This window comes from Elgaria multicarinata, chromosome 2, assembly GCF_023053635.1.
Source record: "Elgaria multicarinata webbii isolate HBS135686 ecotype San Diego chromosome 2, rElgMul1.1.pri, whole genome shotgun sequence".
NCBI lineage: Eukaryota > Metazoa > Chordata > Lepidosauria > Squamata > Anguidae > Elgaria > Elgaria multicarinata.
In genome coordinates, this window is record NC_086172.1 from 99,652,943 (window position 1) to 99,679,727 (window position 26,785).

General features: G+C 39.7%; 1 protein-coding gene across 4 annotated transcripts in view; it reads right to left on the reverse strand.

The window, feature by feature from the left end:
- Nucleotides 1-26,785, reverse strand: part of BTBD10 (BTB domain containing 10) — a 37,439-nt gene that overhangs the window by 5,744 nt on the left and 4,910 nt on the right. Inside the window, exons 2-4 of one of the 4 annotated variants that reach the window (XM_063117297.1) lie at nt 22,451-22,609; nt 3,051-3,241; nt 151-436 (exon numbers count right to left, since the gene is read on the reverse strand). In XM_063117297.1, coding sequence (XP_062973367.1) covers nt 151-436; nt 3,051-3,241; nt 22,451-22,551 — 578 coding nt within the window. In that variant the 5' untranslated portion in view covers nt 22,552-22,609. Of the gene's footprint in view, nt 1-150; nt 437-3,050; nt 3,242-16,016; nt 16,364-22,450; nt 22,610-26,785 lie in introns of those variants that run through there. The other 3 variants (XM_063117298.1, XM_063117296.1, XM_063117299.1) reach the window with 3 other exon arrangements.

Consider the following 26,785-nt stretch of genomic DNA (forward strand, 5'->3'; position numbering starts at 1 on the left):
TGCATCTGGAATGCTGCACTGAAATATTTGGTTAGGATCAATGAAGAACGGAACTAAAAAAAAACAATGAAAGAAAACTGACACATTTGTTCCTAACAGTAATTCTGACAACATTGAGTTTATGTGTATGCAATAAAAAGCAATGCCAACCTGCCCAACATCGTATTTGGCTGTGCAGTAAAAACAGAAGGATCTACAACAAATCGAGTGTTGTCCACTATAAGTGTTACTCTCTCAGAAGTTCTTATGTTTCGAGCTCCTTCTTTTGCATTCTCGTACACAAAAACCATTTCTCCAGCATTCTTGCAACTTCCATCTGAACTTGACTGGCTGCTATTTCTACTGCTGTTCCCAAGACTATTATTGGAACCATTTGGAGAGGTTTTCTGAGGACGAGGGCTGCTTGGCCGAGATGAACTATGATCCTTCTCACGTTCTGCAATGAAAAGTAATAATATTTTTTTTTTTTTTAAGTGGAGTTGCAGTATCAGAATATACACAGTATCAGACTACATAATCCCACAAAGGCTGTTCTCTTGGAGACCCAATAGAGTTACTGTATTAAGCCAAATGGACCTTAGGATTTTAGTATAGTGGCAGTAGAGTCTTAGTGTGCGGCCTTGTGGAGTGAAGCAATAAAGGAAATTTTCGTGCAACTGGTAGTGGAAAGATACAATTATTGTCTCCATGGAGGACTTTCTAAGTTGAAAAGCAGACGTAGCCGATTGCTTTCCTAGCCCAATGACTCACTGCTAGCTAAAGCAAGCTAGCCTTGCTGCTGGGACAGTCCCAGTAGGCAGAGACAAGCATGTACATGCTAGCTATAGAACATTGGAGGGGGGTGGGAGTAAAAGTGGCAGTGTGTCTTAGACCCACCGCTATTGTTCTGCCAAGCTCTGATTATCTCTACTCTGGGCAGAACTCTCTACTTCCATTGTCTAAACCACCAACCACCTTTTAAGCAGAGTGAAATGTGGGCTCATTATTCAATCAGTTCACCTCAGATTTAGCACACTACAGCAAAACTTCTCAAAGTTGGCTCCAAAAGCATTATTTCTTAAACATTTTAATGTTTAAATACCACAGAATGTAACCTAATAGCCTAGTTTTAGAAAAGTAGCAATCAAAAGTAGCAATCAAAAGTGTATTTATTTAAATAGTAGTTAATCTTTTGCAAGTGATATACCATATGTACCCTAAGGTCATCCTCAGGGGTCCTTCTCTGTGAGCCCCTGCCAAAGGAAGTGACTGCAGAGGCCACCAGTGAGGGAGGAAGCAGCAGCCAGGCACCTCTCCACCATGCCTGGGTCCAGCTCCAGCTAAAAGCCCTCTCCCTCCTGCTACCAACTGTCTCTGCAGAGGCCACCAGTGAGGGAGGAAGCAGCAGCCAGGCACCTCTCCACCGTGCCTGGGTCCAGCTCCAGCTGAGAGCCCTCTCCCTCCTGCTACCAACTGTCTCTGCAGAGGCCACCAGTGAGGGAGGAAGCAGCAGCCAGGCACCTCTCCACTGTGCCTGGCTCCAGCTGAGAGCCCCCTCCCTCCTGCTACCAACTGTCTCTGGAGAGGCCACCAGTGAGGGAGGAAGCAGCAGCCAGGCACCTCTCCACAGTGCCTGGGTCCAGCTCCAGCTAAGAGCCCCCTCCCTCCTGCTGTCACCTGTAACTGCTGAACTTTCCAACTAAGATTGTAGTGCCTGAGTTTGCTTTCCTTTTCCCCCTCCTCCTCCTCCCTCCCAATCCCCTTTCCTTTTGTGTCATGTCTTTTAGATTGTAAGCCTGTGGGGCAGGGACTGTCAAGAAATACTTTTGTAAGCCGCCGTGAGAGCCTTTTTTGGCTGAATGGCGGCATAAAAATCCTTAAATAAATAAATAAATAAATACCAGGAGGAGGGCCTTCTGTGCTGTGGCACCCCGGCTGTGGAATGAGCACCCTAAGGAGGTTCACCTGGCGCCTACATTATACGCTTTTAGATGCCAGGTGAAGACCTTTGTATTCTCCCAGTATTTTAACTTGGTGTTTTAAATTTGTAATTTTGCATTGCTGCTGTTTTTATCTGGTTGAGCTTTTATATTGTATTTTATATTATGGTTTTATACTGTTGTTTTATACTTTGAATGTTTTTAATTTTTGTGAACCGCCCAGAGAGCTCCGGCTATTGGGCGGTTTAGAAATGTAATAAACAAACAAATAAATAAATAAAAGGACATGTCCTACTTGATTTTAGTCTATTACTATCCTTGTAGACAATTGCTACCAGTCCGTTTATTTAAAAATCAAACAAGATTTTATTTTAGAACTTTCCACTATAATAGGAAAGTCCTTAAAATTATTTTAAATAAAATAATGTGGGAAAAATATGATTCAACAAAGACAATGGCTATTGAACCATATTCTGGGTTAGAATTTCACTTTTAATCTGAGTGTCACACCTCTTCCCTACGTATACTGAAAGCACACACAGGATGTCTCATACAGGCAACCTTCCATGTTACCTGCAACCCTGTCTCAGAACTACTACAGTGTACATTATGTTCATCATATTAGGTAGATTATCAGTATTTAGCATTTCCCTGCAAATGGGAACTCATACATGAAGTAGCAAATACTAACAAGAAAGAACTACCACATTCCGTGAAAAAAAAGAGGAAATGTAAAATGTTCTAGGATCAGAGACACTATAGACCCAAATAAAGCATACTAGAACAGAATATGTAAACAGGAAGTAGTAACAAAAACATTTTCACACATGAAGCTGAATTAGCCTTTGACTATCTCTTACACTATTTATGTTCACAAGTGATCATTTGTGTGGAAGTAAAGTGGAAGATGAAGGTTTGTAATGCCAATGAGCATTCTGGTCAATGTCAGCTTCACATTTGCAAGGCAAGCCTCATGTATGAAGACAAACCTAGACTTAAGCTAAAATAAAATGAACACTCCCTTATGTCTTCAGGAAATATAAGTACCTATGTAAGAGTTAGCACTTCTATTGCTATTAAAAAGCGCAATATTTTTTTTAAGAAATCTTTCATAGTTCCCGCATTACATACCTCCTTGATGTTGTCTTGTTGGTGAAGTAACATTTCTAATACATGGAGTGAGTTGAGACTCTAGTCTTTCATGGGAGGAATCACGCGATCTATCACTTGACCTACGTCTGTCTCGTGACCTGTCATGCCCACCGCTAGCACCATGGAGACTCATTTTGCTGCAATCCCCTTTAGCAAGACGAGATGAAGTACTAGAAAAAAGAGACACGTATTCATGTTCAAGTCAAGTTTTAGTATTAACATTTAAGAAACATACAATACTACATGAGTTAGTAACACATTTATTTCCAGTTCTGTTTGTTGAACGTATTTCCTAATCTTAGTAAGATACCTATATCAGTGTCTAGTTCTGAAGAGCTCACAATACCCTGTTTTACAGACAATCTGCAAGATATTCATACTGTATTGTGGCACACTGAAGGGTACAAACATATATAATGAATTAAGAAATATGTAGGAAATGTCTTTCCTAAAACAGGCTTTCTACATAGATTGGCAAATAAAATACTCTGTTCAAAAATACAGAAGCTCACTTAATTTCTCAAGCTAAATACAATTAAGATTAGATTACCAGTTTCTTAATGTGAAAAGGAGAAATCATTAAAAAACAAAATGTTAATGATCTATGATACTATGGAGTCACATTTGGCCAATCAAGCTAAAACTGAAGCTTACTTAAAAAACGATCAGAATGACTTTGTCCAGCCAACATACATTATGAGAAGTACCACAGAAATGTCATTTGCCATTCAAGTTCCATAATCTCTTCCACATTCAAGCTCTGAAGGAAGTCAACAGAGCTCCCAGGACACATCTTTGTGCTAGCCTCTAGCTACATTCTCACTTGATGCAATTGTGACATCAGCAGCAGATCGAACAATCTCTTCCAGCTTATTTGCATGCTTGGAGTCTTAGACTCTTTCAGGAAGCTTCAAAATCATGTGCCATTAACTTTTAAGTATTCAGACCTCTAAGCTAGCTTCTTCCTTTTGCAAAGGTGCCATCTTTACTTCTCAAAAAATCCATGGGGATGCCGTAACACACACAACTACTGACATCCCCTGGCCCTTCTCTAAGCTCAGCAAGAATGTCCTCCAAAATGTTCAAATAAGTTAGGTTAGTGACTGTCCATTTCCATACTGTAGCACGCTAACTTAAGAACATAAAAACAAAAGAACTGGATCAGACCAAGGGTCCATCTAGTCCAGCAATCTGTTCACAGAGACCTGCCCATGGGAAATCCAGAAGCAGGACATGAGTGCAACAGCACCCGCCTGCCCGTCTTCCTCAGCAACTCGTGTACATAGGCATATTGCTTGTTACTGCAGGTAGCATATAGCCATCAGGACTACTAGCCATCAATAACCTTATCCTCTATGAATTTGTCCAATCCCATTGTAAAGCCATCAAAATTAGTGGCCATCACTACATTGATGAAGTGAATTATCTTTAATATACTTTCAACCAATTTACTCAGAACAGTCCTTAAGTTAACCTGTAATTTCCCAGATTTCCACCACCACCACACATACGCCAATTCCTTTTTTAAAATTGGTGTTACATTGGCCATTCTCCAGTCCTCAGATACAGAGGCTGATCTCAGGGACATGTTAATATTTTTGTTATAAGATCAGCAGTTTCATTATTTGAATTCTTTAAGAACTCTAGGATGGATACCAGCAGGACCTGGTGATTCATTAATTTTCAATTTGTCAATAAGGTTGAGAACTTCATCTTTTGTCACTATTTGCCTCAGACTTCTTTCCTCAAAACATCCGCTCAAGCAAAGGTATCTGTCCTATATCTTCTGCAGTAAGGAAAGATGAAAAGAATTCATTTAGCTTCACAACAATCTCTTTATCCTCGTTTAGTACTTCTTTAACTCCATTATTATCCAATGGTACAATTGCCTCCATGGCTGGTTTCTTGCTTGATTTTTTTAAAAAAATCTTTATTGTTGGTCTTGATGTTGTTAGCAATGTGCTCCTCAGAATATTTAACTACAAATAGTTAGCTACAAACAAAGAACAAAGAGAACCCATGATTTGTTGATATGTTGTGAACTGTGCATTGTTTGTTAGCGCAACTGAGTTCATACAAAACTACAACCCACAATTCTACAACAACCCATCATTCAATGACAATCCACGCTCATCCCCATACTCTGGTTTAACATGTTGTATGAAACAGGTTATAATATAAACATTTGTATTATATGGAGAGCATCATACTTAGGGACATTCATTGCTACAACACTAGAATGACTGCCTAGAAACCCAAGACCTAGTTTTTCTAGCAACTGAAAAAGAGGAAGAGAGGAAAAGGGCAGACTAATCTCAGAACTTGAAATGTTACTTCTCCTTAGCCTTTATCTTCACACTGTATTGCCTTAAGCAGGTCAAGGAACTGAGATGGGGAAGAGTAAACTAATTAAGGAGTGGCCTCTCTAATTCTCCCTCCCAGCCCCAAGTTGTTTTGAACAGTGCAATGGTGAATGTGATGGAGCAGGTTATAGGGGAAGAGAGAGGCCGATTACCTTGGGACCCCAGGCAGCTGTTGCTGACCTCTATTTTGAACAAGCTTTTGTATATCTGGACTATAACTCTATTGTGCCATACAATTTAACATGCACTCTATTAAAAAGCCTTTCTATTAAAAGTAGAATGGGCTGGCTGGGTAAGAAAAAAATCCATTGAATGCTCTACCTTTATAGCACTAATTTAGATATAAAAGAGAGTAACAAAGACCAAAATAAAAAAGGATGGATGCATACAAAAAGTATAAAATGTATAAAATCTTAAAAGATTTTTTTAAAAAATATTCTTTGTACTTAGATTAGAATGGATTTATAAACATGCAGAAAACCAGGAATAAAGTTGGACAATAAGCCCATAATAAGGATTGGAATTTTATAAGAGTAGTGCAAACTAAATTTTTGGAAAACCTTCTAATTTGCTTAAGGCAGAACCTTCTATAGGAAACATACAAAAGTAGAATTAGCTGATCCACATCATAGATATCAGCAGTAATCTTCACTATAATTAGAAAAAGATTCTTTTAACCTTTGGAGCAAACCAAACTGGAGCTCAAACCTGTATACATGAGAACATTTAAAATGTTGTGTAATTAACAACCTCCATGATTTGAATTTTTGAAAATCATAACATATTTTTAAGGACGGTAATTGATCAAAACCATCAGTTAACTACTTCTGAAAAGTTTTTGATCTTAACAGCAAAAAAATCCCCTTGTGCCTAAAAATTAAGGTTTTCCCCCATCTTTTATTGTGAAATTGAACTGATAAAGACCTGTTTGGACAGCTAGGGCAGGGCAATTCACTTTGATAACAGGGAGTACTTTTGTAATTGTAGTAACCATGTTTCATTCTGTACAAATGTAAGAGAAAACTGCTTTTAAGCTAATGACAAGAAATACCCCCCCAAAGTTCAATACTACAAATAATTCCTTTTGTTGGAAATGTCAAAGGAAAGAATGAAGGTTTCCCCAACCCCATGTATGGTAGACCTGCCAGGTCATGCTGAGCTTTTAAAACAAGATATGTACAGCCGCTGAGAAAATTACATTTCTGCATTTACATCTTAATCCATGACTCTTTTAATTCATCCATAGCAGGGGTGGTGAATGTGTAGACCTCCAGATAAGCCTGGTCTGCAACTCCATCAGCCCTAATCAGCACAGCCAATGGTGAGGGCTGATGGGAGTTGCTGTCCAACAACATCTGGAAGGTCACACATTCCCAACTCCTGATCTACACTAAAGATATACCAGTTAATTACCATAAATTAATTTCATATTTGAATAGTGAAACAAAGTAATGAAAAGTAACACCAAACTTATCAATAGCAGGGCTGGACATTAAACAATGTGTTCTGACAAATCAAAACTAATAATAAAGGGTACTATCCAGGTTTGAAACAAACATAACTATTTTCAAAGTCTGGCAATTTTGATGGTGCCCAAATTTTATTACTTACTTGGGAATACTTATTCCTAGAGACCTATCTCAAAATAAATTTAAATAAGTTGATTAATGAGATTTTATGAGATATAGATAAATGGGAATCTTTAAAGTTGAGTTTAAAGTTAATGCACTTATTTTCAAAAATGCAATTCTTTGTTTCACAAATTAGGGTGGGGAAGTACCATTTGATGAAGGTGGGTTTGGCTTTCCAAATCTTGCTATACAGCATTAGTCTTATTTGCTCACCTGTACTAAATTTTGGGCTTCACAACAATCCATTTTCCCATGCCAATTTGACCTTATGGGGAAATCCAAATTTAAAAATCAGAAAGAAAATGTTTTTGTGGTGGACCTGGATGGATATGATTTTTACCTTGGATCAATTATTGGGTGGTGTTGATGGGGTTTTGTTATTATTGGCTTTGCGAAATCGATTTTGACTTGTTTGCTACAGGTAAATGACAATACTTGCAATTGTAACATTTGTTAAGAATCTAGATTCGGGTCTGCTGCTTTTACAGCCTCAGAGTCCTCTGTGCTATTGGAAATTGATAAGGTTTACAAATACTTATTATCATTGAATAGATATGATACACAGGGTCTTAAGCAGGAATGAAACAGGGAATTGGATTGCCTAATCAATGGATCACTGCTTTGGTGTCTGTTTCGGAAATGTCTATGGAACTTAGATTATGTCTTATTCAGCAAAAACATTTGTTTCAGGTCTATTGGATGCCACAATGTCTCTATAATAAAGGTTTGTCTAATTCGGCTAATTGTTGTTGCTCTAATGCTGCTTTTAACTACATGTTTTGGAAGTGCCCAATAGATGCCTCTTTTGGGGAGTAAATTACCATACAAATTTTGTATTGGAACACTCTTCAATATTTACTGATATACATGTTATTTTAAACTATTTACCTACTTCCTGGAAGTTAAGACATGAACAGCATAAATGGATTTTTCGTGCCCTTTTGACTGCCAAAACACTGATACCACAACACTGGAAGGATAAATGCTCACTTCCTATAATCAATGGAGATTATGGTCCTAACAACACCAGCAACATTCGAAAGAGTGGTACATAGGCATCACATGCGAATGGACCTACATATGGATATCTGGTCTACTTTTACTGAAGATGATATATAACCGGTTTTTTATTTTCAGAATGCTGTAATAATTGAAACTGAGCCTTTTTGAAGCTGAGCCTTTTTGAAGCATGTAATTACACTATATATATTCTTCTTTGGATCCCTTTTTGTAGTTGCTGTGTTTGTTTTTGCTGAAATTCACAATAAAAAAATAATTAAACTATTGGCAAAGTCAAGCCAGTAATTTACACACATAACATCCATGTTTAATTTATTGGCTTAAATTCTGAGTTCCTTTGAGCAGAATTCCACTCATAAGATAATTCCACCTGCAAAAGGGGGGTGGAGGAGGAATTTTTGATTATCTTCTCTCCCCCCTTCACCCCCAAGACATACTGCAGTTCCTTGTACTTTCCAAAAATCTGCTATGGAGGAATGAGAGACCCTCCAAACACAGGGGACTACAGGGAGAAATGGGTGAAAAATCACATCTTTTCCACTAGCAGAAGCCTTCATATGATCAAAAGCCTTTCTGTGAGCAGAAGTGACACTTAAGCAAAGTTAAAATTTACTTCCTGTGGCTGACAACTGTATGTTCCATTTATCATTGTAATACTTGTAACTACAGTAAGAATGGTGCATTTGTACTCTTATATTTTTTAAACATGAACAGTTAGATTAAAAAAGAAACAAAGTGAAGAGGGAAGAAGTTGTCAGGCTTCTTAAGAAGGGGTAAACAGGAATTATCTATTCCTAGATATAAGAACTTAGATTTTCCTATTCTGAAGTAACGATCCTTCCCCCCCCATAATGTCATTGCTTTTGTTTTTTCCAATATTTTTCATACTTAAAAGAAAATCATAAGTCTATAATCATAGCATCTATCATCAAGGTGCTAATATTCCATATTTCATTAAGGCTTTCCCTCATATAACGTTTACCCTGTCAACACGCATCACATTACGAGAAGGTCATGTCATTATACATGATTAGAGTCTAAAGCCTGCTTCATATCACTTACTATGCAACTATGTGAGGAAAACTACGTATAGTAAGGACTTTGCCTATACAAGCCCTCACAGAGTTCTAGTACATTTTAGCCACATTAGTGTTCAGTGTTTAGGGTTTTATGATACAACTAAAATCCACCTGAACAGCAGGGGAATCACTTCATACAAAAGTCTTCACGCTACCCACATGGATTGCTGCATGAATGAAGCAGACCTAAGATTAAATGCAACAAGCAATAAAAGTGCTTGTGTAACATAGGATTTTTTCTTCATACAGCATGAAGAAAATACAGTCAGCAAGTCCAACTTTAAAGTAATGAACCTCCACACATTGAGCAATAGAATCAAGAAAGCAAGTGAATTTGTCACAAGCAAACTAGGAGCTAACAAGGCATACTACCCACATACCCTGAAGAGATAAGAAGTCAAGCCTACCACAACAATAGAGGACAAAAAAGAGTGAGGAAAAGAAACAAGCATTAGCTAGCCTGGCCAAGGAGAAATTCCTTCTCATATCAGACCTCAAGTGTAAAACAATGTCTATATATCTATTTCTCTGAAAATAAGATGTTAGTAGGATTTATGACTACCCCACCCCAAACCCTCTGTGGTAGTTCTTTATGCTAAAAGCGATAGGGACACCTACCCACAAGATCTTAGCTGGGGAAACTCCTTTCTGACCCCAGCAGACCACAAATGATGCATCACATTATAAGGCCTCTTTACGTATTACTGGAAAAGACAGCCCCCCCCACCCCCCACATTTCCACAGGGTGTCAATCAGATCATTTCTGGAACATTTTAAGGAGTGAATGTTTATAACAGGAGGAAACACACAGGAACCTTGGCTCCCATGTGCCTATTTCCCAAGCCTGCATCATTGCAGCTCCCTTCATTGTTTAAACAAACATAATTAACAAGCAGTAGAAATCAGGGATCTAGCATTATTTGTAAAGAATGAAGCAGCCCTCAGAGACTGCATAAAATACAAAGCAGCCCTCAGCACATGTTAAATGTGCGCTATACCCTACTGAAAAGGCAGTTAGAAGAAAAGTGGGAAACATTCTATGCACACTGAAACACCTCTCAAAAGTTGTGCAAGGTATGTGCATACATGCAGGGAAAAACAGAGAGCGAGAGAGCAGTTACCTAAATAATTTAAGTGTGTGTCAGACAGAGGGAAAAAGTCAGGTCTCCACTCTGTTGTATTTATTAGTATTGGCCATCCCTTCATTGCCCACTAAGCTGCTTTTCTGAAAGTCATTTTCCAAATATGTAAGCTGCTTAAGGCGAAGGATGAATATTAGTGAAAGCCGAAATATCTCCAACTATGGAATGGGAAAGAAGACAGCAGGAGACATAACACATTCTTCAGCCAAGGGAAGTATAATTCTATGAAAGGGTAAGTCAAGATTTTGTACCTACTTTTAGATTTAGGGTGAAATCCAATTGTGACCATCCACTGACAGAACAGCATCTACCAGCAGGAAGGACTCCCCCTCCCCCTTGCAACCCCCTCCCCAACTGCCCTGGAGGGTTGGAAGACCCTCTGGAACAGATTTTGAGAGCAGGCAGGGGAAGGAGAACGGAAATAGTCTGTTCCACAAGCAGAGGTCTGCTCACATTATAATGCTGAATTTAGCCCTCAGCTTTTGCTTATTCCAAAAATATCAGTCCTCAACAGGAATCCTACACAATCCACAGAATAAAATACAATCCTCTTCAGCAAGTTTCAAAAGCAAGTGAAGTTCATACATATTAACAATTGGAACTAGCTACAGTAAACAGGTGTTACAGGAAGCATGCCTCATGAATCAGATAATACACTTCCTACTCAGATATCCTGAAACTCTAGAATAGATAATAATCATGCTACGAAACCCAGCAGGTTTTGAAGAGGAAAACTTAAACTAAGCTTTCAAAGTAATTTTACCCCCTTTTATATGGGAAATATTTTTCACTCCCTCTACAAAGGGTATACCTTAGGTGACCAGAGGATAATCACAGTAAACATTTGTTTCAAAAACCATTTATTCAAAAAGATTATGTAGGCAAACACCACTGAAACAATATCACTAATTGAAATGTGAAGCTTAGCCAAGAGTACCATTCAATTCCCTCTTCCCTGTTAGCTTTTTATTTTATCCCATACGTCTTTATTTCAGCCTCCTTTCCCATAGCAAATCCCTACCCGAACTCCATAGAAGCACTAACTTGTCTCTCCCACTATGTCTCAATTCTGAAGCACAATGCTATTCTTACTCATGACTTGACACACAAACCTTGTTACAAAGTACAATCCTCTCTTCAGAACCCCCACCATATCCAGTGAAAACCACAAGTAAAGCTCCAGAGAGATCCATTCTGCTTGACCGGATCTCTTCAGTCAGGTGGAGAACAACAAGGGAAATGGCTTCACTCCTGACTGCTCCAAAAATGTTTTCATAAGGAAGAGGAAAAACAAAATATGTCAGTATGTATGGAGTGTTGGCAACAAAGACCAGAAGAGTAGTCAGAATGGGAAGGTGCTCTCTTTGGGGGAGTGCTTGTCACTTAAAGTGCAAGAGTGCACCTGCTGAGGCCCTTTCAGCAATCTCTGCATGCCAAAGAAGATGGTGGCAGCCAAAAGGGAATTCCCTGTCCCTCTGGCCCTCAAAGACCCTCTTTGTGAGAGCCAGGAGACCCCCAGGAAAGGGCTGGTATGCGAGGTAGGAGGGCTACAATTGAGGAAAATTGGTCAGAGGCTGCTCCCAGCAAGCTGCATCTGCCCAACCTTCCCTGATTGCCCTCTCCCAGCACAGCCCACCTCCCCCATCTCAGGCCTTCAGGGACTACAATGGAACCAGAGAGCTCTTTTCCATGTTTAAAATAAATTGGTGTCTTTCCAGACAGTTGAGTGTCAATCACACATTCTCCAATGATCCCTTCTTTGATGGGGACCAGATGGAAATACCAGCCAGGTGGGGTACAGATGCCCCTCATCATCAGGTGGGACACCAAATTCATGAGGATCTTGATGAATACCCTGAGCGCAGAAGCAAGTCCAAATGGCATGACCCTGTACTGAAAATGCTATCCATGATATGCAAATCTCAGGCACTTTCTGTGTCTTCCATTGAGGCTAGGAAGTCTCCTTCTGAAATAGTCTCTACAATGGTCCTGAAGGTCTCCATCCTGAAGTTTCTCTGCTAAAGGAATCTGTTGAGCCATTCAGGTTCAAAGTGACCCTAAAATTAAGCACTAAGAAAGGCTGCTGGAGAGACAGTGAACCTGTTCCTGGGACACCTGGAACTCTAGGGCATATTTCTTGGAACTGTCCTCTGGACCCCATGCATCTGAGGTTGTTTGTGACCAAATGGGAGTAAAGTTGAGAAGACCACCTCCTATAGCCAAATGCTGTGCCCTTGTTAAAATTGGCAACCAGAGTGAAGCTGGAGGATTTCTGGTTAGACGTTTGTCCAAACCTCTTCCAACAGAACCACTTGGACCAAAATCCCGCTGGTAGGGAAGGGTGGGGATCAAAATGACTGCTGTGTCTTGGCCTTTTCCCTCCCTGTTTGTTATTGTGATTTTAGAATGTAAGCCATATGGCAGGGTGTTTTGTATTCTGTTTTATTTTGTTCTGTACAGCACCATGAACGCTGATGGCACATTATTATTATTATTATTATTATTATTATTATTATTATTATTATTATTATTCTTTCATTCCTCTTGTCTGGAATTGGTAAGGACTGTCTTCTTGTCTCAATAAACACAAATTCCAAGGAGCCCCCAAAAAGCAGAGCTTGCAAGATGGGCCTGTGAACTACGCTGCCAGGATCTCCACCAATTGTTTCTTTTGGCCACCGAAGTCATGACAATAGCTCAAGTATTTAATTACACTACATTCAACCATCTGCCATCAGCACTGCTGCAAGGGCTGTTTTGCATATACCATCCTTCATAGGATTAGAGGTGTCTTTCGACCCTGTCAATTTCTCTGTCCACAGATATGTGGCCCTAGAGAAAAAAAAGTTTGTCACAAAGTCCTTCACTGCCTCGAATCCCCTGTAGAGGGATGTATGGGGCACAGGTACTTTAAACGTATTCATGATGCTACTAGCCAAAGAATAAACCTTATTCAAAACACAGAGAGAGGCTTTCCCTTTAGCTAGGTTGGTCCATTCTGCCTTTTGAACCCTATTGAGAAACTTCAGAATGGCACTAAGTGGCTTAGGAGGCCCTTGGGGAATAACCGCCTGGAGGCCCTTGGGTGCTATCTCAACCTTGGGATTGGAGAGAAGGTTGCAAAGCCTATGTAACCTTGTAGGGAAAACCTCCACTAGGAACAATCAGACAATGGTTGAGAGCGACTCCTCTGACAACTCCCCATTCTCTCTAGTATCTAAATTAATTGATGCCTCTGACCTTTCCAGAGAAGATCTGGGTCAACTGGTCCAATTCTGAGAAAGGCAAACTCTTTTTCTCTTGGCCCTCAGGACAACATCATGGGATCCCCCCAAGATGTTGCAGAAGACACACACAGCCCTTCTGAAACAGAGGATACTGAGAAAGAGGAATCTCTGGAGGAACTGCGGGGAGTGGGGTGGGTGGGTGGAAGAAGAGGATCTACATCCGCTTTTGCTCATCATGTGGGAAGACCTGCTCCTTGAGTGTTGTCACCTCTTTATCTTATGGGCCATCTGACCCCTGGATCTCATCTTTCACCTCTGGCTGAACCTGGTCCTCATTAAGGTCTGGTAGTACTTCCCCTGCTGCCACTATGAGCTGTCAAAGATAACACCTGGGATGACTCTTGAGTTTGCACCTCTGCTAGACCCTCTAGCATAGTGCTGATAGCTACATGCAGCACATTGTAACTGTCTTTTTCCTCAGCTGAACCCCAGGTACGAGAAGACTGAGGCAGCCGCAGAGCACACATTAATTCCTCTGAGGGCCAAACTAAACATTCTTCAAATCACACATAGCAGAGCTTTGCGTGATTGGCTTACTTATCTCAGTGTAAGTGTGAACAGTCCCAAACTGGATCAGGACCATGACACTCTGGGAGGGGGATATTTAAGTTTCCCCACCTCCTGATTTCAACCGGAAACTTGGAGACAAAATGGGGGGAAGCTTCAATCCTCCCTCAGAGCACCATGGTCTCAATCCGAATCATAAACGTGTATGCTTATGCTGTGAGAAACCAATCATTCACAACTCTGCTATGCATGATTTAAGAACATAAGAACAAAAGAAGAACCATGTTGGATTAGAACAAGTGTCCATCTAGTCATGCATTCTGTTCACACAGTGGCCAGCCAGCTGCCCACGGGAAACCCATACGCAGGACATGAATGCAACAGCACCCTCCTGCCCCTTCCCCCCCCCCACAGCACCTAGTGTACATAGGCATACTGCCTCCAATACTGGAGATAGCATAGAGCTATCAGGACTAGTAAATATTGATAGCCTTCTCCTCCAGGAACATTTGAGGAACATTTATTTTGGCCCTGAGTCCCCAGGCCTTGCAGATGGTGGGTACGGGGAAGTTGTTCCAAGATACTTATTTAGTCTAGGCTCCAATGATCTGACCCAACCTGGGTGGGAAGGAGACAGCACTCAATCACCTGGTGTTCATGTGGATGTGGTAGCAGAAGGCTAGAAAACCCACATCAACTTACATACAGCTAGCACAATTCTTTCAAAGCCTGCACTTTTTGAGTGCGCATGGTTGGCTGGAGGATGCTGGAAATTGTAATCCAACTCATCTGGAAGACACCAGGTTCGGGAAGGGTGCTCTAACACATGTGCATCTCTAGTACAGATTACTGCTGAAACCTGATCTGAAAGGGACACAAGTCTTCAAGTTCTATAAACTGGGAAAGCTAAGCCTTTAGCACACAAAGTTGCCACTATATAGAGCCTTCTATTACTATGTGGCAGCTTCTCTGAGCCATTCACATACAGCAGCTTGCAACGTGGAGTGAGAGCAACAAACTATTTCTCCCCATACAACAACAAACCACATATCAGCAAGGGTTTGTGGCAAGCCACTGCACACAAACACCTTAATAAACACACATGTAGCTGTAAAAGGCCTCAAGATAGTGGACTATAAGCAGACAGGCCTGAACTAATCAGAATGTCTAAAAACAATTTTGATTTCTATTTGACTTCCAAATATCTAAATTAGGATGTTTTCATTATGGAAAAAAAATGCACCTATGACATGCTATAAAATTTTCAAGTCAATAAAAAATTAAGTGCAGCTATTCTACAAACAAGCCATAGCAGTTTACTATACTTACAACCTTGTGAAAGGGGCTGAACAACAACATCTGTCAAAACTGCAGATTTAAAATGCATGATCTATTTTCATATTGTTAGTGTCTATAGTGACTGACGACAGTGACACAATTCAGGTTTCAGACTACTTTTTAAAGAAATGACAGTGCTTTTTCTGATAAAGTAACTAGAGTATATTTCAAATTATAAATGCTACAGCTACAAAAAAAACTTTTGTCTACAAATCTTTAGAATAATAAAAATGAATATTCGGCTTTGGCTTTAACAATTATTAAGTCAACAAAACTTTAAAAAAATAACCTCTTCTAAGAAACTGCATTTATGTGAATTTACAACTTTTAATTCCTGCTACATTAAGCTACAGAAATGCATCCAAGGCCCCAACCACAACTCTTTGTATTATAGCCTTTCCTCTAAGAACAAGATTATAAACACAAACACAAACACACACACACACACACAGAGAGAGAGAGAGAGACTGCTCTGTCGTATTAGACATTTAAAGAAATGAAGCTACACAAAGGATAGTTCATCTCCTTTGCGTATTCCCAATCCCATTAAACACCGCTCATTATTAACGGTTACGCACCTGCTTTTTGTGTAGAATAGGCAAGAAACACAAAAACATGGAGAAAATATTGAGACCAAAGTACAAAGGAAATCTGCTCCTTTCCAGGCGGCAGGTTTGGAAGCCAGCTCAGCATCCTCTGGCATTACTTGCCAAGTTCAGCATATTTGCTATTTCCATCGTCCTCTCAATACTCCATTGCCTGCCTTTCTTTATAGCAGCTTCTTCTCCTCTCCCCCTCAAGGGTAACAATCCTGTTACAGCTATTCAGACTATTAAGTGCTCAGAGTCGCAAGCCCCCTCGATATTTAATTCAATTCATTTCCTCACAGCCACTGACTCAGCCGTGCACAGTGCAGTACTGACGTCTGACCTCGCAGCCTCCTGTAAGCTGAATTCATGCTTACCATTTCCTCATCTCTAAGCAGCCATTGGCTAGCATATTTGACGGACGGTGTGAAGAACGCATAAGCGAAGAGCTGCTTGGTATATTGCCAACTGCCATCTGTGAAGCTATTTCTAGTCCTGTCAGCTTGTCAGGTTTCAATAAACAAAACAACTGAAAAGATTTCTTCTGTCACACATCTTTCATGCCTGATTTTATAGCCATTCAAGGCAGTATAAACTATCAATGAGCATCATTTGGAATCCTATTATGGTTCGCCTAGACAAAAATTCCCATTTAAAGTCCTTTAAAAAAAGTCAGCCATCATCAGTCTGTTTAACATATAGGAGAGACAACAGTCAAGATAAACTCAGGTTAAGAAACCATATGTGCAAAGTAAGCAAGTAACTGTTCTAAGCACAGTATTTCTTCTACAATTCCAATATTTCTTAACTGTACCACCACAGACTAGGATTTAGGTCACTGATCTGAGGGAACAAATTATGAAAATAACAAAGCAAACACATATTTAGTTTCTGGACTAAATATGGAAAACAGACTGTTGTCCACGAAAGCTTATGCCTCTCACATCGAATTACATAACTGTGATGTTTTATTATATGTAGTTCTTGTGTGTGTGCTGTATATGTAATACAATAGAAGACGGCTGGAAAATTACATATGTATTAAACAGCTTCCACAAGTGTTCTTCATCTATGCAATACTCATCTTTTGCACTCTGTTATCTACCTGCCTTACTCAGGATATTTGGTGAAAATAGAACAATTGTCTGCATACCTTCAGACTTGTTCAAAAAGTCTCAAAAGGGGAGAAGTCACAGCTCAGTGGTACAACACTTGCTTTGCATGCAAAAGGTTCCAGGTGCTGTCCTTGGGAAAGACCCTGCTCTGAAACCCTGGAGAGCCAGTCAGCGAAGACAATAATGAGCTAGATAACAGTCTGCACTCAGTAGTATAAGGCAGCTTCGTATCTTCAAATATTGGTTTGATCAAAGGACTCTGTGCAAACATGTATACATAAAAGAACAACAAATTTTCTGAACATTAAAAATCTTTAGAGCGCAGACATTTGGCGGCCGAGTTTAGAAATCAATGAGAAATAGAGGCAAAGCTCATTTCTCGAAGACAAAACTTATATGCAAATTCAGATTATGTGTGTTGGCGTAACTGAAGAGGAACTAGTGGAAATATCCTCAAGTTCTGTTATATAGCAGCACATGTAAATTACAGGGGAAAGTACTGAGATGATAGGAATATACTATTTATAGTTCAAAGAAGAAAAGTGATAAAGTTCACATATTGCAATAATTGTGTATACATGTCCAAAATCAAAAGTCAGCTTCTACAGTGACAGAAACATCTTCAACATAATACTGTCAATTAACAAAAACATACAAAACTCCATTGTAACAATCACAATAAAGTGCACTGTTCTGCTTCATTGTTTGGTTGTTGCTGTAATAATGTTTAATTATGTATCATTTTTATGTTTTTATATTGTATTAAGTATTTTCATGTAAACTGCTTAGAAATATTATTTTATGAAGTGATAAGTATTAAACATACATGAATATTATAGCCTGTAAAGCAGAATAATCTGAAAATATGAGACCTAATTTGAATGAAAATATTCCATGTGTCTATCCCTCACAATTCTTCTTGGTTAAATTTTTCAGTATTAGGAGTTCTCGCTTCCAGTAAGTGGTGTATGACTCAACCCTAACCCATTTCCTCTTGGCCCTACTCTTATTCTTCCTCATTATACATTACTTATTGTTGCTGCTGCCCCCTCCCACAAGTTCAACATTTTAGTAAGACCCTAAAATGCTTCACTGAAGATACAACTAGCATCCATCAGCAGAACAGATTCCCACTCCCTCCTGCACACTCCCAAATCTGTGCTAGAATGTCCCCCCAACACTCTGGAGCAATTTTTGGGGTGGCACAGGGGCTGCAGGGAGGAAACAAAGGGAAAGTTATGTTACATGAACCCATTAAAAAATGGGTAAGAGATAACCTTGTACTTAGAGTTTTGCATAATATTCTTAAAAAATTAACCCAAAAGTAGTGATTCATATTATCTTTCCAAATATTTACACAATAGCCGCAAGCCTACACTTTAATACTAAAGCCTGTTACCTATAATCTTAATATAATTCAACTTTGCTCACACCTTTCTAACTTGCATGATTTCTTACAATAGAATTCTCTATAGGACAAAATAATTGCTTACACCTCAATCTCTTGGACTGATTACACCTTGTAATAGACACATTTCATGGACAGTATTAAATACTGCCTGCATGCTAGCACAATGGGAAACTAGCAGTTTGCAAAGCAATCAAAACCACACATTTCCAGAATGGCACAAGTCAGCAGAGCTCACAGAAGAGAGCTCCGCTGACCTGTCCGGTTCCTTTCCAGGACTCCTTTAGGAAGCGCTAATTCCTGTTCCACTTGCAGTGGCTCCAGCAAGCGCAATGGAACCAGCAGAGATGCAGTGACACTATTGGATATTGCCCCGTGTCCTAGCATGTTACTTTTCAGATTCTCTACCTATAAAGCTGAAAGTATGTGTGTGGGTTTGTATGTCTGGAAATATTCACCCACTTGGAGTTGAGGCACGATGTTAAAATTGGGCACGCAGATAGGTCTTTCTGTACAGTGATCATAAAAAATCTAATATCCAGTATTTCTCAGTTTTAACTATTTTTAATTAATTAAAAACTAAACTTGTGATGACACCTACAACACCTAGCATGCCTACAACTCCAAGCAACTGAAGGCATGCTGAGAGGTGTAGGCGTTTCATAGATCTCATGGGATTGCACGTGGCCATGTGGAAAATCTCACAAGATTACTGTAACAGCTGCAGTTTTAACCATGCCTTCACCGGAGCTGGACATGTCCTCTGACAGCCACAAGGAGCAGAATCAACTACGAGAGGAAGTAAGCACCTCAACAGCTGCAGTTCCAACCATGCCTTTGCCAGAGCTGGTTTACTTAGAAATACTTAGTTCCTAGCTGGCTTCCATCCGCTACAAGGGTTAAATTAAGTGAGCTCTGGTTCCTAGAGGGGCAGGAAGTTCCAAAATTGGGCAGAAGGAAGGAAGACACTATCTGCTGCTGCTTTTGTATTCTAGGAATGGAAACCAGCCTGGTGAGGTTTCCTGGAGTGGGAGCAGAGGGAGGAAGTGGAAACTGGTCTGGGGGTTGGGGGCAAAGATGTGATGGGTTATATTGCAGGGATGGAGGGGAAGGCACCAATATTTTGTTTTTGGGGGGGAATTCGGGGGAAGAGAAAAGCCTCCCTCCAATTCCTCTTTTGGAATCATAGGGAGGGGAGCGGGGCTTGAAACCATGCAGTCCAGTTGCCAAGCACCCTCCATGATTTGCATGGTTACCATCACAGGATCCACTTAGAGATCAGCCCAAGCCCTATGGGGGTGGTATTGATTGGAGAGGGGGGCTTGGTGCACAGAAAATAAGTCATGCTTGGTTTGGGCAGAGTGGGGTGCAGGGGTAGAAACAGATTTCAGGAGGGAAAAAAGGGAATGAACACCTTGAAGTAAGAGATCTGGGTAGTGCAACAAGCAGTTCAAAAGTCCTTGCCATATTCCACCTAGCTGAGCAATGGTTCTGGCTTTTATTTGTGACTTGGATGTGCTAATGACAAGAATAGTCTTTTTCAGCAGTCTTATAAGACACTGTCTCCACCGCACGCTGGGGCCAGGTTGTAGTGCTGCCACATGCACATGTGCCTGGACTGTTACATAGCAGGAAGGGAAGGGAGGGGACTGCACCACCCTGGCCTCCTCTTTAACTCCTTTTTAAATAATAATAATAATAATAATAATAATAATAATAATAATAATAATGAGTACTAGGGAGTTCAGAGCACATGTATACAATGGTTCGTCGCATCCACCGAGATCTGCTTCCCTACTATACATTATTCAGGTACCTGGGCAAAGCCGTGTATATCAGCTAGTCTTCAATATGGTAAGATCAGTAAGTGATCTTACCATGGTTAGGAGATGAGAACCCTGTTGCTGCCAGCCAACTTCTCATGCCATCTATGTGAATATACCATTACTTCCCTGATCAGGATCAACTGTGGTGCACAACTGCTCTTGATAACTTTTAGGCCTGGGTTAAAAACTGATTTGCAGGCTATGATTAATGCCAACGCTGATGTAATTCTGTATTGTGATTAATGCTAAACCATGAAAGATGGTAGAAATTACACGGGTGAAAGGAGTTTGTGAAAGATGCATGCAAGCTGCCAACAGTCACCTGACAGGCAATTATTACAGCAAAAATGTACTCTTAAAGTATTTAGGTTAACCTAAATTCTTGGAAGCAATTTTTATCATAGAATTTCTTGGAATTGGTGTCCTTACAAAAACTTTAATCAAAATGTCTCGGGCAACTAAGTACCCTTTTCCTTAGGATCTCTTTTGAGGTTTCATTCCTCTCTACTTTTTTAGCCTTTCCTTCCATTTGTAAATTAAATGCATATTGAGGGTGACATGGTAGGAAAACAATTTTAAGAACCCACCAGAAACCATGTAGGCATGAATAATATTTTCATATTTTATATCATAGTGTGCCAAAAGAATAAATAAATACACAGGAAAGCTACTGAATGTTTTTGAAATTGTTTTAATTCATGCTAACTCTGTATCTGAGTACCATAGCACAATCTAGCAATTCTATCAATTACTGAGATATAATTATGCCTACTGAATTTCTTAATTTTCTTTAAAATGCATCAGCATTGTTTTTAAAAAATTCCTTTTTTTTCATATTCCTTTGGCCCAGAACTGTTGTGTTTTTTTAAAAAAAGAATACTGTTTTATACTGTTGTTTTTATATTTTTGATGGTTTAAAATTTTGTATACTTTTTTAATGTCCCCCCTTTTTAACTTTTGTAAACCGCCCAGAGAGCTTCAGCTATGGGGTGGTGTATAAATTTAACAAATAAATAAATAAGTTAAAAACGTTTTACTGTGCTAATACATATTTTTAAAAACCATCGTGGTTGCCCCTACCTATCCTCATTCAGTGAACCTGCTTAAATCAATGTTTATATAATCTATGGAAAATACCCAGGCTGAGGCCCTAGTAGATTTTTCCAGAAAGAACAAGTTTCCAAATGGACGGCAGAAAATGCCTTTGTGTCATTTTATTCTTATATGATGTACAGAGAGTTCTATCTAAAGGCCCCTCCCAAATGATCAAGGCAATCTAGATAAAATGTAAACACAGTGGCTTCTAGGATATGTTGGTTCCATGCTGTTTACTGTTTTAAACTAACAGTATACCCTTTAGTACTAAAGTTGCAAGGTTACACTGCTTAGATAAGCAGGACAGTATAAGTTCTATTCTCAGAGTCCCCACTGAATCGATACCCACTATCAGTTACATTCTATACCTCTTTTTCCATCTCGGCAACAGATATTGTAATACTAAGCTAAGAAGATGGGATTTCATTCTGAAATGCAATGAACGCATGAAAGTCTTGATCCAAAAGGAGTTATATACAAGAATGCTAGATACTTCGTATCTTCTGTAAATACAATATATAAAGCATTCATTCCTGCTATCAAGTACCTTCACCTATTTGCACAGTTTGATAAGACTTAAGCTATGGCAAAAAAGAATTCTGTGGTTAAACAAGTTTGTGAAAGAGCAATGGTCCAAAACAGGGCAAAAATTACTCAAATATTCATTCATCTATATGGACAAGAGAGATGTCCTACCCACATAATTTATATTTATCACCATGCATTACAGGTAGAAATGTTTACCTTGTTTGATATATAGTCAAATGAGGTAAATCAAGTGGCAGTCTATAATATTGCATGCATTCTCAGATGGCTAGAAAAAGTGAGCTAAGATTAACAAGCCCAATGAAGATATCCAAAGCACAGTATCTGTTACTTTAAGTGAATGTCACCCATTCTCAGGACAGAGCCACAATACAGTTGCTTTCAGAATTCATTTGGTTGAAAATTTTGAGATGCTATAGCATATGTGCCACCTACCTTGAATGCTTACAAAGTTTACGGGGTCTACCATGCAATTTTCGATCACAATTCTCTGGATCACTGGAGTTACTGTCATAAGGATGAGGCCGTCCTGCCATTCCACTCCAAGCTTCCTCACACTACTGCTCTGAAAAGCATACAGCGAGTACTCATAACCTACATTAAGAGAGCAGTGTTGACCTTTAAAAAAGCCATGCAGAATAAAGCAAAGCAGAAGTGCTAATTTCTTCCCCACAAACACAGCTAAAATCAGCAGTCCAACACATGATAGTTTTTTTAAAAAATAACTTGACCTGTTGAAGGTTAAAAAAAAACATTGCTGGAAGTGAGTTTAATAGTATAAATGATTTTTTACTAATGACACATAAGTCTCTCTCATTCTCTCTTATTAGTACACAGAAAAACTTTTGACTATACAGCATCAATAATATAAGAAAGAAAACCCAGGCTATCGCAAGACTTACAGGAATAACTGGCCTTGTTGGATAGTAAAATGTCATCTTATTTCTTCAAAGCTTCCCACTTTGGGCTTATGCTATCCTGCCCAAATGGTTCAATTTTCTTTGAATGGCTGACATATGCCCCCCACTATAAACTGCTTTGATTGAAAATAGTAGTCCACAAGCCAGGACTAACATTCTTAACATAATATGTGATGATTAATGTTGAATGTATTTTTTTGGGGGGAGGGGGGAAATCTATACCCCAATAGGTGGTTTTTGTGCGTAATCATAATTATAAAAATATTACCCAAGGCCCTTATGCTAATAAAACCCAATGTATTTAGAAATTTTTAAGGAAGAGGGGATATTGACCATAAACTAAGCTTTGGGCCACCCCATAGTTGCTCACCTCCAGGAGAGCATTCTATGAGATGCCATAGCAATGCAACCAGCCTTATATTTCACTTGGGCTCCAAAAACTGTTACGCATACTGCCCCCAAGCCAATACTTCATATATGAAAAAATGAAAAAACTGGAGGTGTACACCACACAATAAACTTTGGACACCCCTAAATAACACACCATATACTGGATGGAGGATCTGCTAGAATCTGAGCAGTCCTTGCTTTATAAGCCTTCAATTACACCAAGTTGTGTGAACTGCCAAAAACCATCTGCTCGAAATATGAATCGATATGTGCAAACTCCAGAACTGTGGAAACCAGGCGTTAGGTTCAAAGAATGGTAACTATCTAGCTAAGAAAGTGTTACATAGTTATTATGGAAATATATTTGGCCCTGAGGAGATGGGAGAAGAAGACATAACTTGGTGAGCAACCTCCATCTAGCTCCCAGTGGTGGCCTGTCCATCTCCCAACTGCTACCAGAAGGGCTTCTGAGGAAACATCTTGGTCTGAGGGACTAGGAGAAGAATCAGATTAAGGGTGAACTCAAAGTAAGGAGAAACTGCAGAAAAGAAAAGAGGAACAGGCCAGCAAAGGACATGGCAACCCAGAAGTACAATAGATGCAGTGCAAACCTGAGTTCGATTGATTCCCATCCATCTGGGCAAATGAATCAAGCATCACCATTTTGTTTCCCCGCCCCCTCTCAATACCGTGTATTTTTAAATTATACGCCTGAGTACAGGGATTTTCTAATTATTAATTCTTGTAAGCTGCTCTGGGACACATTTGACTAAAAAGCAGGATATAAATGTCTTGCATAAGTAAAATGAAAATGTAAGACTTAACATGCTCAGGACAAAGCAAATAAACATATTTTTAAACAACTAAACTTTAGATTTTTTGGTGTGAAATTGCTATAAATGCTATGAAAATGTGATTGCATAGGAAGTTAATTGGAATGTTAAGAACAAGTATATCAAAGTATTCACTTAATGTGCTAATTAATGTTCGACATATAGGACAATGTCTACAAACAACAGAATGATTCCAGGGTTTCCTCCTACTAACAGAACAATCTCAGAGTGGAATTCCAGTCAAGATGCTCTAGCTAGCAAGGAAGTGGGGAGAAGCTGGCAATATTTGCCAATTCCCCCCTCCCCCTGGAGCCCCCAGTACAATCTCCCACACTGTTCCAGATGGGTCCAACCTGCAGATAGGACTGCAGAGGGATGGGGGGAAATCAGAGAAAATCAAGCCTCCGCATTCCACCACTGAAAATGCATCATCGGATCAAAAGAGCCATTTTGTCTGCAAGATACAGATCCTTGATCCAACCCAATATTTATCCATTTTTTGAAGAGATCAAAAGTAGCAAGACTGTAGGAAATTCTTATAGAACTCTTATTTACAGAGAGGATAAAATGTATATTTAACTCTTTACTAAGTTCAACGTTTCTTCTATTATAGAGAAATGTGCACACAACAGATTACCTTTTGACAATAATTAACATCCAAACCCACAGAAAATATTCAGCATTTAACATACAAAAATCTTAACAAGTCAAATGAGAGGGTACACAATTACCAAAGAAGAAACTGTCTCCCAATGCCACTTTCTGAAACCAACTCTTCAGAGAGGAGTAACACCACTGCAGTGCCCTCAACTCCCAAAAACTGAGCAAATCCAGAAGGTTATTGTTGTCAACGGTATCAAAAGCTGCTGAAAGATGGAGCAAGACCAACAGGGTCACACTCCCTCTATCACTCTCTCAATAAAGATAATCCATTTAGGGACCGAGGCCAATTCAGTCCTGAATCCAGGCCTGAATCCAGGCCTGAACCCAGACTAAAATGGGTCTAGATACTTGATATCATCTACAAGCACCTGCAGTTTCACCACAACAACTCTCGAGAACCTTCCCCCCCCCCACTAAAAGGGCATTTGCTTCCAATCAGTAGTTGTCAGGAACTATTGGGTCCAAGGTGGATTTCTTTAGGTGTGGCCACACCACAACCACCTTAAAGGCAGAAAGCATCACTCCCCTATGTAAAGAAGCATTCACCAAGCCTTTCATTTTGAAATTAATTTCTTCTAGTTTTGCTAATTTAAGAAAATATTAACATTGAGCAAGTATATAATATTAAATCACTAGAAACAACATAAATGCAAATATCTGAAGACCATTCACCATGCATCTGCCTGCTTGGTCCACAACACATTACATACAATGAAGCACAGAGCAATACAAAATCAGACAAGAGAAAGCAAAACAATAAAGTCCAAGAGGCAATCCACATCAACAAAAACTCATGAAAAATTAGGAAATTGTCCAGTCACTCTCATTGCTGTGACTAAACATGATGATAGGTACAGAAAAGAGGACAGAAATTGTCTTATGTAGCTCGAACAAACAGGCACCCTGCAAGAGTTGGGGAGCCAACAAATTGATCTGTCAAATGTTATCTAACAACTAGCTGCCTACTATCTGATTGTGATGAAATGTTCTATGAGCCTGTTCAGACAATATGCTAAACCATGGTTAGGCCGCTAACCCTTTTGCAGTAAATGGTTAGTGAGCGTGTTTAAACCATGGTTATGTAGCCAATGCTTAACCACTGTGGTTTAGCGCGTTGTCTGAAAGCATGTATGAAATTGATAATGGAGTTCCATAAGGTTGCCTGCCTTTATAACTGCATTATGGGGTCATTTGATAGCAGAAAGATCTGTCATACCTGAGCCTTGGGGGGGGGGAGGCAGGGCCCACTGCACCCTCTCCAAATCTCTCCCCCCCCCACCACCACTCCAACTGCATTCTTAACAGCAGACATCTCTTAACAGGAACAAAGTTCAGAAGGAAGTATGAAGCGCACACACAAGCCATCATACAGTTCCACAGGTCATCCTTCCAGCCATCATGTCCAACACATTTGCCACAGGGAAAGAGATGTTCCCAAGTAATTTGGCATTAGTTTTTTCAACTCTTTAATATTGTTCTAATAAATTTTTGCTCTAAGACTTGACTAGTATTTGACTGGGTTTGGACAACACAATAGTCAACGGTTGCTTAAATAGTCGACCACCGACTATTGTGTTCTCTGGTGAACATTTTCCAAACAGAAATAACCAACACAAATAATCAACAGTATGCAGAGTTGACTATCTGAACAATCATTGATTATTGCATTGAGTTTCAGTTTATTGAGCGCTAATAAACTGAAACTCAATCTAGACAAGACTGAGATGCTGCTGGTGGGTGGTTCCTCTGATTGGATGGGGGGCGTTCAACCTGTTCTGGATGGGGTTGCACTCACCCTGAAGGAGCAGGTTCGTAGCTTGGGGGTTCTCCTAGAACCATCTCTGTCACTTGAGGCTCAGGTGACCTCAGTGGCATGGAGTGCTTTTTATTGGTGGCCCAGTTACACCCCTATCTGGACAGGGATAACCTAGCTTCAGCTGTCCATATTCTGGTAACCTCCAAAT